A 16,413-nucleotide genomic window follows, 5' to 3' on the forward strand; every position below is an offset into this window, starting at 1 on the left:
CCTCTGTTTGTGAGAGGCTAGAGATGGATGGCAGGAGAGAGATCGCTTGATCATTATCTGTTCGGTCCACTCCCTCTGGGGTACCTGCCATTAGCCACTGTTGGCAGACAGGATACTGGGCTGGATGGGCTTTTGGTCTGACCCGGTATGGCCATTCTTATGTTCTTAGTTGGCATTGCAAAATATTTACATGCCAGATGCACTAAAGATTCATATATTCCTTCATGTTTCAACCACCATTCCAGATGACACGTCCATTCTGATGATGGATTCTGCTTGATAACGATCCAAAGCAGGTCCATTTTCATCATCTGAGTCAGCTGCCACCAGCCAAAGATTGATTTTTTTTTTTTTTTTTTGTGGTGGTTCAGGTTCTGTAGTTTCCACATGGGAGTGTTGCTGTTCTAAGACTTCTGAAATCATGATCCACACCTCATATTGTTAACCCTTGGGTTGACTGCTGTAGCTATCTTTAGAAATCTAACATTAGTACGTCTTTGGTTTTTTAATGCAGTGAAAGTGTTCTTCAAGTGAACATATGCTGAGTCATTGTTGTACACTCATGTAACAAAATATATGACAGAATGTGGGGAAAATGGAGCTAGACACATATAGGCCCTCCCTCCCCCACCCTAAGACGTTCAGTCACGTATTTAATTAACACATTTTTTTAAGGAGTGTCAACAGCATGGGATCTTGGTCTAAAAGAGTGGTGGCCAAAGCATGAAGGGGCATTCAAATATTTAGAGTATCTGTCAGGTAAATGCCTTACAATGCTGGTTATAGAAGTCCCATTGAAAGCCTGTTCTTTCTTTCTGGTGATACTGTAAATAAGAACTGGGTGGCATTATCTCCTGTAAATGTAAACAAGTTTGTCTTACAATTTACCTGAACAAAAACTAGGACTGAGTGGGGTCTAAAGTTTTTTTTGTTTAGCACAATTGTATAACAAAAAAAAAAAAAATCTACATTTGTAAGTTACACTTTCATGAGAGAGGTTGCATGACAGTACTTGTAGGATGTGAATTTTAAAATGCTGTTTCTTTTGTTTATCATTTTTACAGTGCAAGTATTTGTAATAAAATAATACAAATTGAGCAATGTACACATTGCATACTTTATTGTAATTTAAATCAACAGTTTTGAAAATGTTGAAAAAGTTCCAAAAAACTCAGTGTGTTTCAATTGGTATTCTAGTGTTTAACGCTGTGATTAAAACTGCAATTAATCCTGATTCATTTTTAAAATCAAGATTAATTTTTGCAGATTAACTGCAGTTTTTGCGAGTTCGCTGCATGCCCTAATCCTTAAGTACTGGCTTTCCTAATTGTTTGTGATTTTGTTAACCAAAATAGATTTCCAGTAGTTGCATTAAAGTCAATATTTATGTGTTGCAGTGTAATAATGGAATACTTATAACTAAGAATTAATAAAGCATTTAACATTTCTACATTTCCTCAGATAACGTTAACATAATTTTTTTGAATGGTGCACTTTTCTGTTTAAAGTTTTCTCTATACAATAGAAAGCTATTACACATCAAAGTGGAAACACAAAACCACAGTGGTAGCTATTCATCAAACATCTAATTATGCTATGCAGGTACTAGACTATAAGTGAGCATGTACATTTTCTTCAATATAGTAAATTTATACTGTTTTTAGATGTTGGCTGGAAATACTCAAATAAGGTAGGATAAAATAGGAGCCTACCTGAATGTTTGCCCATTCCTTGAATTAGTCTGAACTTTTTTGAAAATGTTTGACTACGTTTTGTGTTTATATGTTTCTGTACTTTTGTATTGGTCGTTACTAGAAAGAGGAGAACTGAACTGTTGAGAGAACGTGTTTGAGATTTTGCACGCAAAATTTTGTTGAAAACAGTGCAGGTGAGGTTTGGCTGTGCATTCATGCTCTTGAGTGTTTATCCATACTTGACCATCTGTTCCTTCCAATGTTCCTCATTACTACAAAGTCATTCCTGTATAACAGGGGTGGCCAACCTATTAGAGACGAAGAGCTACATGGATAGAGTGCAAAGAGCAAGTATTATATATTTATTTTTATTTATCTATCTAGATAGTGAGTGTGTGTGTGTGTGTGTGTGTGTGTGTGTGTGTGTGTGTGTGTGTGTGTAAAAATATATGTGTGTAGATCGATAAAAATAAATATATAATAGGTTGCTCAGTGCTCTCCCACATCCCCAGAGCCAGGCAACCCCAGACTCTGCCCCCCCCGAGTCTAACTTGATACTGGCAACTCATCAGAGCTGCTGCTGCCGCTGCCACACACTTCTCCCATCAAGCGGTGGGGCACATGCGCAGAATGGCATATTTAACTCCCAATGTGCACCTCTGAGGAGGAGCCACATTTAATGGCACAAAGAGCCACTGCAGGTTGGCCACCCCTGCTGTATAAAATAAATTTCAATCTCTATATTGTCATAGCACTTCTGATTCATACAACTTGATAACATTTGAAATTTACTACCATCAGAATGTTTGTTCATTAAGAGGCATTGGTGGATTCAGCAGAGTGGCCATGATCTAGTGCTCGATCCTGCGAACTTTGTAGGGCTTGTCTATATAAGATGTTCCTGTGCAGCAAGCCAGGGTGTGAATCTGAGGCATACTAACTTGCTGTACAGTAACATCCCGTGTGGATATTGTACAGCACAGTGGAAGTTCTTCAGTTTGCTTTACTTTAAATGCAGTAGTAGCTAAAGTAGTAGCTGCCTGGAACTTGTAGTGCATTACGTCAGTACCCACGTGGGACAATGCTGCTCAGCAAGCCAGCGTGCAAATCTACACGCTGTTCACCTCAGGAACATCTCATGGCAGCTGGACTCTACAGGAAGGGGATGGCTCCAGGGAGTGTCATTGGTGGTTGTGGAGCTTCTTCAGGGGAGAGAGACAAGAGCATACTGAGGCACAGTTTGGAGCTGAGCTTCTTGCCCTGCCTGGAAGCAATGACCAGGCTCTGAGAGCAGGACTGAGGAAGGCTGGAGGGTAGCTTGCCAGTGCCCAGGCTCCCACAACACAAAATGCCAGGGTCCCAAGCAGGGTGGGCAGCTTCAGCTAGCAGCCAGTCAGCTTCTGGCAGGAGGTGATCCCCACAAATGGAAAGTAGAAATTAGGGGGCAGGAGGACACATAGCCCTTGTGTGCCCAAATGCCCCATTTTTCTGTCTGCTGCTCTGAACTGTGGGCGGCTGCTCTGCTCAGCCCACCCTGATTACACCCCCGTTCCCTGTTTTACTGTACTGCAGTTCCACAAAGAAGCCACCTTGCAAATGTTAAATAATTGTAGCAATTAATTGAAGTCAATGGAATTGGGCCCAGTATAATTTGACATAATTCTCTCAGATATGTAGTAACCATGATTCATAGTGTTCAGTAATATTAGGTCACATCATGTTTTAATAAACATCTTGCTTATCATGCTTATAAATATTGCTTGTCATTGTGTAACTCGCGTATAGTCAAACAAAGTTTTTTTTTTAATATATATTTTTCAGCTGACATGGGCTTTGCCAGATTGTTCAATTCGCCTCTGAAACCTTTAGCAGATTTGGATCCGGTTGTGGTGACCTTCTGGTATAGAGCTCCAGAACTGTTACTTGGTGCAAGACATTACACAAAAGCAATTGGTAAGTTGCTGTATAGGGAAATGAAATGATTTACACTGTCAGGGTAACTGTATGTTTGTTCCTTCTGTGTTCTGTTCCAGAAGTGATCAGTCAGGTCTCCAGCTGTCGCCTATTTCTATATGTGAACTGTTGTCTCACTGTCTTCTAACTAGGATTAAAAACTGCACCGCCCTTTGCTACAAACACACTTATATTGCCAGCAAGCCAGTCTGCCTAACAGCCAGGCCCTGTGCTGTGCTTAGGACAATAATATTGTTTTTACTAGTGATGGTACAGCTCTCCCAAGATAAGCATCTTCATTTGTAGGGCAAAAATATTACAGGAAAAGCATTAAAAACCAGTAAATGAGCTTACACACTAATATACCAGAAGTCACCTTTTTTCCCCACATAGACTGTGTCTACACTAGCCAAAAACTTCGAAATGGCCATGCAAATGGCCATTTCAAAGTTTACTAATGAAGCGGTGAAATACATATTCAGCGCCTCATTAGCATGCAGGCGGCCGTGGCACTTCGAAATTGACGCGGCTCGTCCAGACCGGGCTCCTTTTCTAAAGGACCCCAGCTACTTCGAAGTCCCCTTATTCCCATCTGCTCATGGGAATAAGGGGACTTCGAAGTAGGCGGGTTTGTTTTGAAAAGGAGCCCCGTCTGGACGAGCTGCGCGGCAGCGAGGCGCGTCAATTTCGAAGTGCCGCAGCCGTCCACATGCTAATGAGGCGCTGAATATGTATTTCAGTGCTTCATTAGTAAACTTTGAAATGGCCATTTGCATGGCCATTTCGAAGTTTTTGGCTCGTGTAGACATAGCCATAAGGCGTCTTATACGCATCCTGCATCTGTCGAAGTGGGTCTTTGCCCATGAAAGCTTATGCGCCAATAAACCTGTTAAACTATAAGGTGTCACAGGACTTCTTATTGTTTTTAATTGACACGTGTTCCTTCCAAGCCTTCTGCAATGGTGGGGAGGGGACTCTGCTTGTTCACAAAGTCCTGTCTCTTTGCTGAATCAACAGGAAGGCCACCACTTAGTTTCAACTCATCCTTTTATACCAAAAGCCCTCTCTTTACCCCTGGACAGCACAGAGGGTGGCACTTATCTGGAGGCGTTTACAGTCCTAGGGATATTCAGCTCCCACAATTTTTAGCTCTTGAGAGAGCTGTGGTAAATACTCCCATATGAAGTAGAATATAATCATACATAAACATCCATAAATTTTATAAAGTGGTACCTAAAGATAGCACATTGATTGTAATATCTGTCATTTTATCATTGTTTCCTAAACAAGCAAGTAAACTGGAAGGCTGTATAACAAAATGCTGCAGTGTAGGTTGACAGAGAAGTTTTGTTTCAGGCAGAGGAATTCTTTGAGTGACTGCTACACATTCCTACTCGTGGGCATAGAGGTGATGCAACTCTGATAGTAAAATATTTTGTAGCAGTGCCTTTTGGAACATGTTTGTATCCTCTGCTGTCTCTCTCCTCCCAGTACCTGAACATTGTGATTACAAGGTTATAAAAAGAGTGTGGAGCTTCAGCTGCCTCAGTTCCTTCCTACAACATCAGCGTCAGCGAGACCAAGAAAATCTCTAGGCTCCATCCCAGAGTCAACTTCTTTGAAGACTCAGTATGTTAGATTACTGAGTTAGATAGGTTTTGTATTAGAAATTTAGTTTATTTTCCTTATAAAATTATTTCCATTATTGTTTTTTATTACTTCTCACACCTTGGTGTGGGCTTATAGATTATATGGTGAATCTGATGGGGAGAAGGCTGGAATGTAAAAGATGGATCTCTTGTCTCTTTGAATGACTGTGTGAGAGATCTGACTTGTTTTGGGGGAAGACATTCCACTTCTTCATGCACAAACTACAGGTCTTTCACCACAAGAGCTAGCAAGGAGCATCAGAACCATCTCCAGACCTTGCTGCTTCAGCAAGCAATTGTAGCCAAACCCTTTTGGTTCTTAAGCAGCGGTTTTGTAAGTACAGTAAGGTCTCAGAGTACGTGAACTCAGAGTACGTGACCCTGCTCTTACGCATCTGATCCTGATTCCTATAGTAATCCCTGTACTGCAATTTCCAGTTGTTGTGCTTAACTCACTCCCCCCCCGGCCCTGGCTCAAACCCCCTCAGCTCTGCATGGCCCCAGCTCAGACCCCCCAGCTCCACTCACCACCCACGCATAGCTACTGTTCACCCCCTGGCTCTGGCTCTAGCTCACCACCCCTCAGGCAGGCTCCAGCTCAACCTCCCCGGCCCTGGTTCAAGCCCCCTGCCGGCTCACCACCCGCATGCATCTCCAGCTCACCCCGCATGCCCACACTTGGTTCTGGCTTACTACCGCTCACTCACAGCTCCAGCTCACCCCCCCCCCGGTTTAAACTGCCTGCATGCAGCTCTAGTTCAAGCCGCCCCTCTGCCCCACGCGTCTCCGATGCATCTCCCGTGCCAGCTCACAACCCCTGCTTGGCTCTGGTTAAAGCCAGGAACTGCCTTGTGCAGCTCCAGTACAGCCCCTCTGCCATCTCACAACCCACGTGCGGCTCTGGTTTAAGCTGCCCGCCTCCCTCCCCCCATCCTGCGTGGCTCCAGTGCAATACCCCTGCCAGCTCACCACCCATGCACAGTTCTGGCTCAGCTCCACCCCTCACCTCCCCTGCAGCCCTAACCCACCCCAGGCTTAGCTCACCCCCCACCCCCGTGTCCCACAGCCCCAACCCACTACCAGGCTTAACCCTGCCCAACTGCCTCCCCACACCCCAGGATTTACCTTTCTGCTGCTTCTGTGGTTGCAGAACGTGTGTTCTGCTGGGGAAAAGACCGGACCCCACTTATGCGAAATCTGGGTTTACGCAAGGGGCGTGGAACGGAACCCTCTCATACTCTGAGACCTTACTGTACTGAGAGTCCTGCATCAGTCACAAAGCCCTCAAGAAATACAAAGCTCTGGCCATGCTGGAGTGACCCCTAATTGCAGCGGGACCTGCAGGGCTGAAGCAAGCCCCTGCCCGCAGCCGGGGGGTGTGAGGGAAGAGGGGCTGTTCCAGTCCCCGCTGACTAACCATAATTGGTAAGCCTCATCCATTCAGGGTTAAATGTTAACATCCCTAGTATAGCTGTATTTTGTGGCACTTGAGTTCAATGCATGATAATTAGTCCTAGTAACTGATGAATTGCAGATACAGATGAGTTTTTATATATTTAGAGAGAGAGCTATTACTGATGTGCAAAAGATGACTTGGTTACTCCCTAAAGGTATTTAACAGCAACGACGGGTCCTGTGGCACCTTATAGACTAACAGAAAAGTTTTGAGCATGAGCTTTCGTGAGCACAGACTCACAGACCAGCATCTGAAGAAGTGAGTCTGTGCTCACGAAAGCTCATGCTCAAAACTTTTCTGTTAGTCTATAAAGTGCCACAGGACCCTTTGTTGCTGTTACAGATCCAGACTAACATGGCTACCCCTCCGATAAAGGTATTTAGTCATTTAAACCAAAATATACAAGAACTCACTGTAAAATCTCAGAGGATGGAACTAGTTTAGGGAAGTTTGTTTGCTTTGTAAAGGAGTAATGGTAGCTTCTGCTGATGTGAGTTTTCAGATGGGGGCCTCACATAAGAAGTGAGACTTCAAGTGAGATTTGAATGAAGAGGGTGACGCATGTGCCTGGTGCAAATGTATACAGGATGAATTAAAGCTCATGGGACAGAAAGATGGAAAGTGTGGATAGGAGAAAGGAACAAAGGCAGTGGTGAGGCCACATTTGTTGGCAGAGTGAAGGGAATGAAGGGGTACAAGGAATTAGAAGAGAGAGAGACGTGGGTGTGGAATTATGCAGTTTGAAGGCAAGTTGGAGATGTTTATAGCATGGCAGTTATAATGTGTAATGCTCCTTAGGAGTCCAAACATGTATTTTGCTGCAAGCATTGTGAGCAATTATCAAGCACTCTTAATAAGCTAATTGTACCAGGGACTGCAGACCACACATTAAAGATACATTCCTTTGGTGAAGAAGGGAAATCTTTAGCTACATTTTGAAATGTCTCTCTGAGGAATATAATTTTAACTTGTCTTAAAGTTCCAAAGGCCTCAAGAGATGGAATATGTATCTATATCCATAAATATCTCATAGAGCTGGAAGGGACCTTGAGAGTCATCAAGTCCAGTCCTCTGCCCTCTTGGCAGAACGAAGCACTATCCCTGACGAGTTTTTTTTAATCTATTTGTCCTAGACCCTTAAATGGCCTCCTCAAGGATTAAACTCACAGCCCTAGGTTTACAAGGCTAATGCTCAAATCACTGAGCTATCCCTCCCCAGTTTTCCTTGCATGTAGTAAATCCACCTCTGAGTCCAGGTCTACACTGCAGCTATAGCTATAGATATATTAGCAATAGCTCTTGAATTAGGTAAGGCACATATTGAATAAAATTTGTTTGTTCAGGAAGGCAAATTGCATTTTATGAAAATGTGACCACAAACATAAGTATAGGTTCTCATTTTCCACAGTGTGTTTATTTTTCCTTTGGCCATGTATTGGTCCATTTAATTATCAATTGCAAATGATCTGGCATCTAGCTATCTTCGTTTAACTTTAGAGAGTTATCATTCTTGATGTGAATGTTGACTACTCTGTCATAGTGAGAAGCTTATTTTCAAATTTATTGTGGATGCATTTAAATGTATATATTAAACCTCCAGGACTGCTGCCCAAATGAAATTTTGCACAAATCAGACGTCTGCTTTTGTTTTTATTCTCTTCCATCCTCTCATATTGATTACTGCATTTCCTCATTCATGGTTTAAGAACAGGTTCAATAAATATCGAATAGGGGTGTTATAGAAATCAGGGGTTTACAACCTGTGGCTTTGGAGCCGTATGCAGCTCTTTAAGGATGTCTTTGTGGCTTCTGATGCTTTAATTGCAAATTTAAAAAAAAAAAAAAAGGAGATGACAGGCAGGAGATAACATATTGTTTGCTATTATTTAGATATGAGTTTTTCATTGTTGGGCTTTTAGATGTTCACCATTTATTTAAAATAATCAGGAGGTTTTTTTTAAACCTTTTTATTTATAATGTTGGGTGCCCAGAGGTGCAGGTTACAGCTTCTTGAGCTAGGCTATTCTCAGTGGTGGCATCTGACAGAACAAGGAGCAATGATCTCAAGTTGTGGTGGGGAATGTCTGGGTTGGATATCAGGAAAATCTGTTTTACTAGGTGGGTGGTGATAGCAGCACTGGAATGGGTTTGCCTGGAGAGGTAGTGGAATCTCCATCCTGAGAGGTTTTTCAGGCCAGCCTTGACAAAGCCCTGGCTGGGATGATTTAGTTGGGCTTGATCCTACTTTGAGCAGGGAGTTACAAGGAATTGGTCTAAAAACGTATTTTTGAATAAAAAGATTATATTTTAGGATGGCAAATTTGCATCAACTACCACAGGGGTTTCTGTAATGCATTCCCCTACCTCAGCAGTGCAGTAATAAAAAATTCTGTTGAAAAAGTTCACCAATTGGCTACTGTCCATAGAGCACGACTGAATTTAACAAGTGGCGCCCTAGATATGAGCACTTGATTGAAAATAGTTCTTTGACTTGTGCCAACCTTTATAGCCATGTAAGGGTATAAAACCCTGATGCTGAGATGTTTTAACTTTCATCAGTTTGAACTTCAAATGTAATTGTCACAGCAGTATCATCTCTCTCTCAACACCGCATTCCAGTGACTACCTCATTCTCAAAATATGGATGGGATTGCTACACAGTCTGTTTTCCTGGCACTGATGCTTTCACACCTCAGCCAACATAGTTACATATAAGGATTCAAGAGCTGCTTTTGGTGTCTCATATATAATAGAACAAATTAATGTAAGGTTGAACCCCTCAGTAATACAGAGAGAATAAAATATTAAAAAGCAATGCATTATGCTTAGAAGATAAAGCTCCTCTCTTGGTGGCTGTGCTGTTTAACAGGTAAGATATGTCCTAGCCCATCCTTCCCCACGAAGCTGACATGACAGTTTAGGAATTAAAACCTTCATCTAAGTCTCACTGAAGTCAATTTGATGGATTCATGCTGAGCTGAAACAAGCTGTGAAAGTGTATCATACCCTTTTTTTTTTTATCATGACTTATTTCACCAGGTCTGAAGAAGTTGGTCTGTCCCACGAAATCTTGTCACCTAATAAATCATTTTATTAGTCTTTAAAGTGCTACTGGACTGCTGCTATGTTTCATTTCACCAGGGAAGATGTTTTTTCTCAGCTTGGAACAACTGTGGAATATGCTGGCAATTTAAAACTTTAATCTGGTGGCAGAGAAGTGTCATAATTTTTTAAAACAACGGCATGAAAATATGAGAGAAATTTAGTCCAATTTCTGTATTAATGTTACATGAAGTTAACCACATAAGAACTGTTTTGTGTGTATCATCCCATCATTTTGTTGTTCAACTGTAATGTTCTGTCTTCAGATCAGAAGAGAAAAATGGTACCGTCTTTTCCATTCCAGAGGTACTATATATAGATCTTTCCTCCTCAAGTTGTTCAGTTTCAGAAGACATGGATAAAAGCAGTACCTTTTTGTGATGCTTTAGGAGTCAACCCAGACCACTAAAGGGGTGCCTCTGTTCTGTGGAGCTTTGTCTCAAAGACTAGGTACCAGCAATGTGCTTGCAGCACAATGGCATGACCCTGGCTTCTGCCAGCCAGGTTGCTTGTTGCAGGGCGACACTCTCAGCTTTTCCAATCCTAAGTTTCTCCAAAGCTGTCTCCCCGTTAGTATCCGGTCCCCCTCATCAGAACATTCACAAAAGCTTACAAGTTTGCTGCTCCTTTAAAGATGGAGGACACGACAGCTTACTAACTTCACTGGGGTTAATAAAATCATCCCTTCAATCATGAGAGAGTTGGTTTATAGCAAAACAAGTTTAACTACCTAAATGTTGATTTAAGTGGTGCTGAGTAGAAATAGTAGGTATAGAAATGGTTACAAACAAATGAGAAAAATATGCTAGCAAGATAGAAGTTCAATGAGCTAGAGCCTTCTTGTTGGAAGTTTTTTTTTTTTTAACTTTTTCCTGTTTTTAAAAAGTCTTAAGAAATTCCATACAACAAATCTACTTGTACAAGAATATTATTTTAGGTTGCATAACAAGCACTTCAGAGTGGGGAAAATGCCAGATTTGCAATTGTCCACGTGAGCTAAGTCCTTGTACATTATGGTAGAGATTCTCGTGACACATCCTTCTTTTCCCTACATGTTCGCTGGCTCATTCAGCATTCACACATGAGAAGAAAGAATAAAGTTTGTGTAGGCAATGCTAAATCCAGCATTTCCGAACTTTGGATTTTCTGGTTTTGAAACTTAGATCCTGTTCTTTTAGTGTAGTTTTTATATGTAACTTATTCATTACTGAATGTAAAAAAAAGATTGTGTTCTTCAGGAGTTCATCTGTTCCTGCTGATCATTCCCCATATGAAATCATTACCTCATACTCGCTCTTGTATTTGAATGTAATGTTGCAAACAAGATTATGACTGGAGGTGCGTAATACTCAGCAGCTGCTGAAATCAGATCTCAAGATCATCTTACGGAAATATTGTGAGGCATAGAGTGTGGAAGTAGAAGAGTAAACATTTTGACATGCGAAGAAATTTCTTAACAGAATGGATGAAGTTCTGGACCTTTTGAAGAAAATGGGAGTTTTGCCATTGACTTCAGTGGAGACAGGATTTCAAGCAATAATTTTCAGTATTTTTCAAGAGGATCAGTGATAACGTAAAACATGACAGCACTAAAGAACTTGAGATGTTTTGTAGTGCAAGTATTGGCAAAATACAAGTTAGTCTAAAAGAGTGGTGATAAAAATAAACAGCTTGTGTATTTTAAATGTAGGTACTGACTTAGTTTTATGTCTTTCATCTTCATTTTCATGTTATTGTTTTGCTATATCTGATTTAAAATTGGCTAGGTCCTATACACGATGACCCTAGAGAATGCAAACTTGCTCATCATATTTTCACAGTATAAATTTCAGTTCATCATTTCTATTCCTTTGAGATGTTGTTTGTTAAAGCTTCAGTGACTATTTGCCAATTTCTAGATGAGTGATACCAAAAACTCATGGCCCAAACACCATCGGCATCACTGCCTACATCCAGGTGACTTGAGAACCATGAATGGATATACTAAGGTTCAGGATCAAAATGTATGATATCAGTAGCTGAATTTAGTACTGCCATTCCACTTGTGTGACCACACAGAAACTAACTTAGTACTTCAAATTACACTGTTGCCAGTCTGTTCTGGGTCATATATGAAATTTGGAATCACATTTGGAGCAATATCTATTTTAATGATTGTAAGGTCTTCATGAATCTTCTTTAGATGTTACAGATATACCTATTAAATAAAACTCATATCTTTTTTCTTTCAGGCTACTCCATTTTGAAAGATTTTTGCATGCTTTTGTTGCCCCTTTCACTGACATGGTCTTGAATCCCTAAATCCATATCAGTCAATGAAAAACAAAACCAGTACCCCAAGCAGAGTTGTGAAAAGGAGGAAATTTCAAATAGTCCTTGGAGTCCACTAGGGATTTCCCTGTCACTGTAGATTTCATATAGAAAACACTCACACTGTGATGATGGGCTGCAGTATAAAAGTCTTAAACAGATTAATAGATTCACAGAGTTTGAAGCCCAACAGGACCATTAGATCATCCAGTTTATTTACATTTATATTGTAATGTTTCACACAGTTGTCCTTGCTCTGAGTTTATGGCTTTGACTAACATACATCTTCCAGAAAGGCAGCTAGTCTCACGTTGAAGACTTCAAGATATAGTTGAGGGGTCAGCAACCTTTCCAAGGGAAAGTACCAAAATTTGACCTTTTGACCTCTATCTACGATCCGAGTGCCAGTGATACTTTAAGTTGCTAATAGTCCTACTTACTACAGCTTCATTAATAAATAAATTAAGATGCAGAGCTTTACTATTTAGGTCGTGGTTGGTAGAATTAGCTGGTCTTTTGTTAATGCACAGGCTTTGAGCAGGCTCCTGGCTGCATGGGGTTGAAGGGGTAGGACCTGTGTCACATGCTGATGAAAATTGGCTCATGTGCCACTCTTGGCAACCATGCCAGAGTTTGCTGAATCCTGATACGGAAAATACACAACAACACTTGGTAATTTGTTGCATTAGGTAATCACCCTCACTCTTAAGAATGTATGCCTTATTTCGAATATGAATTTATATAGCTTTAAGCTTTCAGCCATTCTTTTTTTGTTATGCCTTTCTCTGCTGGAATTTTCTTTCCATGGGGTAATTATATGCTTCATTCAAGTCCACCTCTCATTCTTTTTGATAAGTTAAACAAACTGAGCTCTTTAAATCTCTCACTGTAAGGGCTTATCTATACAAGGTAAAGTCCAGAATCTGCAACTGCTGAATAGCTATTCTTCACAATGTGGATACTGTTTGTTGGTACAGAATCAGAACCTCCAGGTAGAGAATTAGTAACGCATAGTTACTGTGCTTTAAATTCAGTTATTTCTCACTAATTTCCCTTTGAATTTCCTATGTATATTTACATTTTAGCTACAGTGCTAATGTGGAACGGATTGTGCAGTATGTGTCCTAATTTAGCAGCTGTCCTAAAAGGCCATTGTTTCACACATTTCAAAGCTGAGACATTGCCAGTCTTGAAAACTTCTCAAAAATTTGCTCATACAGACATTTCTAGAACCAGCGTATAGCTAAGCAATAACAGTGACAGTGGTTATATTATATTGTTTCCCATCATGATATGCTTTTAAAAATATGGATAATTATAATGGTTAAGATGTTATGAGGGGGGCTGAGGTACTATCATAAAAAAGAATCTTATATTGCAGAAGGGAACAGACTACTCAGTCATTTCCACCTTGAAAGGTACAGAGCAAGGTTAGCAGGAGTGAGACTGGTTGGGCTGGGGATTGTATGAGGTGTGGAGAGCCTGGACAGGTCTGAAAAGCAGAGTTCAGAAGGTTGTATTACGGATCAAGTAAGCACCTGAACTTGAAATTTGCCATTATAGATGGAATTATTTCTTTTGCCACACCCTCCATCCCCAAATGTATTAAAGTATTTGATCAATGAAATAAGAACCATTGCCGAGTATTCATCACTAAGTCTTCCCCATCACACAGGAAAAGGAGAGTGGAAGATAGACCCAAGCAGGCTGGCAAAGTAGTGTAATTTGGTTCATTGATCAGGATAATACCATTCACTAAATTAGGGAATATTATGTGTTTTCTTTGAGGAAATATACAGAGTCAAGCCAAGGCCACAATGTTTTCAGCTTTTGTAGACTAGAGTTGGAATTTAGCAAGAATTTGTTACTAGAAAATCATGTCCAGTAAAAATCCGGTTATCTGGCATTCAGGTAACTGGCACATTTGGTTAACTGCCATGCCCAGCTGGGGCCACCTACCATGGGCCAGTATCCCGGATGGGGCCAGCTTGCTGCAGTGACAGTGACCTGTTGCCTCAGATGCATTAACATGCGTTAGCGTTGGTAGCTCATTAGCGATACGCCCCTTCTTCTGACCTTTGAGACAGGAAAAGGGCAGAATCTATTGTGGTGGACTTCTACTTTTTTACTGTTTGAAGGTGGTTTACAACTTATGTATTGTAAATCTGATAAATATTAATTGAAACCCTTTTTCAATGCTGTATTGTGTATGAGGTGCCTGAAACAATAAAAGTGGTGCAGCAGTAAGTTGGTGGTAGAATGCTTCCATCAACACAGCTGTGTTTACACAATGGGTTAGGCTGACATATTAACCTAGCAGAGTTATTCTAACTTTTCAGGGTTGACCAGGCCAGAATGTTTACAGGATTGGGTGTAAGATAGTTAAGGATAGGAGCACTATTTATTTTTATTTTAAAAAATCAGACCCAAATTATGCATGATTGTTTTAATCTGTATTAACCAGGAGATGCACAGGTATGTAAAGGAAACAAGCAGTCCTGTAGCACCTTAAAGACTAACAAATTTATTTATTAGGTAATGAGTTTTGTGGGTAAGTTGTGGGTAAATTTGTTAATCTTTAAGATGCTACAGGACTGCTTGTTTTTAGTGAAGCTATAGACTAACACAGCTACCCTTATGAGATATCAAAACAAAAAGCAGTCAAGTAGCACTTTAAAGACTAACAAAATAATTTATTAGGTGAGCTTTCATGGGACAGACCCACTTCTTCAGACCATAGCCATACCAGAACAGACTTCCCAGGTATGTATAGGCACACTTGTACTGAATGGGCTTCTATACTATTTCTAGAATTATTCCTTCTCTAGCAACAACATGCGTGGTAGATAATTATTACAACTTGTCAATATTATACAAAACCAATGCTGAGTAATGTGATAGAAAACATTCCTAATAGCAGGGTGGATTGATTAAAATCAAAGCAATTTAACATTTGTACTTTTTAGTTGTTTTCCTAAATAAAGGTTGTATCTCCTTTGTTGGCAACTATTAAAATATGTGGATTTGAAAGTAAATATAGCCTTTGCACTAAGTTTTGTCCCCCCCCCTTTTTTTTTTGCTAATAAGCTGAATATAACGTATCTACACAGATTTATTTAAGCAGCTGTATAGCTTAATTCACATTTATCCCAATTCTTAATTTTTGCATTTCATTTCTTATTTATTATCAGTTTTGTACATGATTTTTAAAGTGTTTAGTCAGAAATTAATATTCAATTAAAATATACAAAACAGCATTTTAACTTTTATCTTTAGTTAGCACTGGAGACAGAAGGTAAGTTTATCAAAATAAGTTTTGCATTGAAAGCTAACAGAATTTTTAAACAAAGGAAGTATTTGTAGTTAGTTACTTGAATGATTGTTTCTGGTCACCTTCTACTTCAAGATTTTAGAACTTGTAGATTTCATCCTCTCCCATGTGATTTTTATATATATGTATATTAAAAGAGGAAATTAAAGGTTCCTGCTTTTTTCCCCCATCACCTCTCTGATTTCTTAATTTTTGAATGAATTAGTCATTGAGCTGAACTAGTAGAAAAAACTGAAATTTAAAAAAATATTCTTTCTGTACTTGCAGAAGAGGGTACTGATTTCAAAAGATGGTTTAGTGTTTCAGTGAACCAGTCCAGGTGCTTAGCCAGTGACTTCTGGCAGTTCAGTGGTTTAACTTTCTTTGAAAGTTGACAGGAAACATGTATTGGTTAACTTTTTAAAAAAGTAATTGAAACTACTAAATATATTATAGTAAGTTTAGACCTTAACATAGCTTGTCATTATTTCAGATTTACTTGTGTTTGTTTTTTAAATTAACCTGTTAACCTGTTTAATTTAAATTAGAAAATACAATTTAACTTGTAAATAAAATAGTTGATTTTTTTTTTAATTCTGCCTAGCAATAGGGGGGATTAGGCAGTTGCAGTACCATCTGTCACACGTTTTAGCCCAGTTTACATAAAATTTAAGGATTAGCATAGAGAAAATTCTGACCCACTTGGGTTGCAGTTCATGATTTTTTTCTAGTTTTATAAATCAGTGATTCCATAGAAAAATAAAGTTACAGGTGTTCTATAATTTAGTAAATATTCTGAGGATATTTTTGATAATACATTGAAGTTGAAGGGACTCCAGTAAGAGGTATGACAGGCTAAACTCAGGGATTATGAACTGCACATATTAAATAATGTAATGGCTGAAAAGCAACATAGTTAAGGTATTTCCATGTTACCCA

General features: G+C 39.8%; 1 protein-coding gene across 6 annotated transcripts in view; it reads left to right on the forward strand.

Moving 5' to 3' along the window:
- CDK19 (cyclin dependent kinase 19) overlaps window positions 1–16,413 on the forward strand; it is a 192,494-nt gene that overhangs the window by 149,356 nt on the left and 26,725 nt on the right. For all 6 annotated transcript variants that reach the window (XR_012645069.1, XR_012645070.1, XR_012645071.1 and 3 more), the window contains one exon: window positions 3,516–3,647. Coding sequence is in view for 3 of the 6 variants with exons in the window: in XM_074990744.1 (XP_074846845.1) it covers window positions 3,516–3,647 (132 nt within the window). In the remaining 3 variants the exon portion in view is untranslated. The remainder of the gene's footprint in view (window positions 1–3,515; window positions 3,648–16,413) is intronic.

The sequence above is a fragment of the Carettochelys insculpta genome, chromosome 3, assembly GCF_033958435.1.
Source record: "Carettochelys insculpta isolate YL-2023 chromosome 3, ASM3395843v1, whole genome shotgun sequence".
In the NCBI taxonomy this organism is placed as follows: domain Eukaryota; kingdom Metazoa; phylum Chordata; order Testudines; family Carettochelyidae; genus Carettochelys; species Carettochelys insculpta.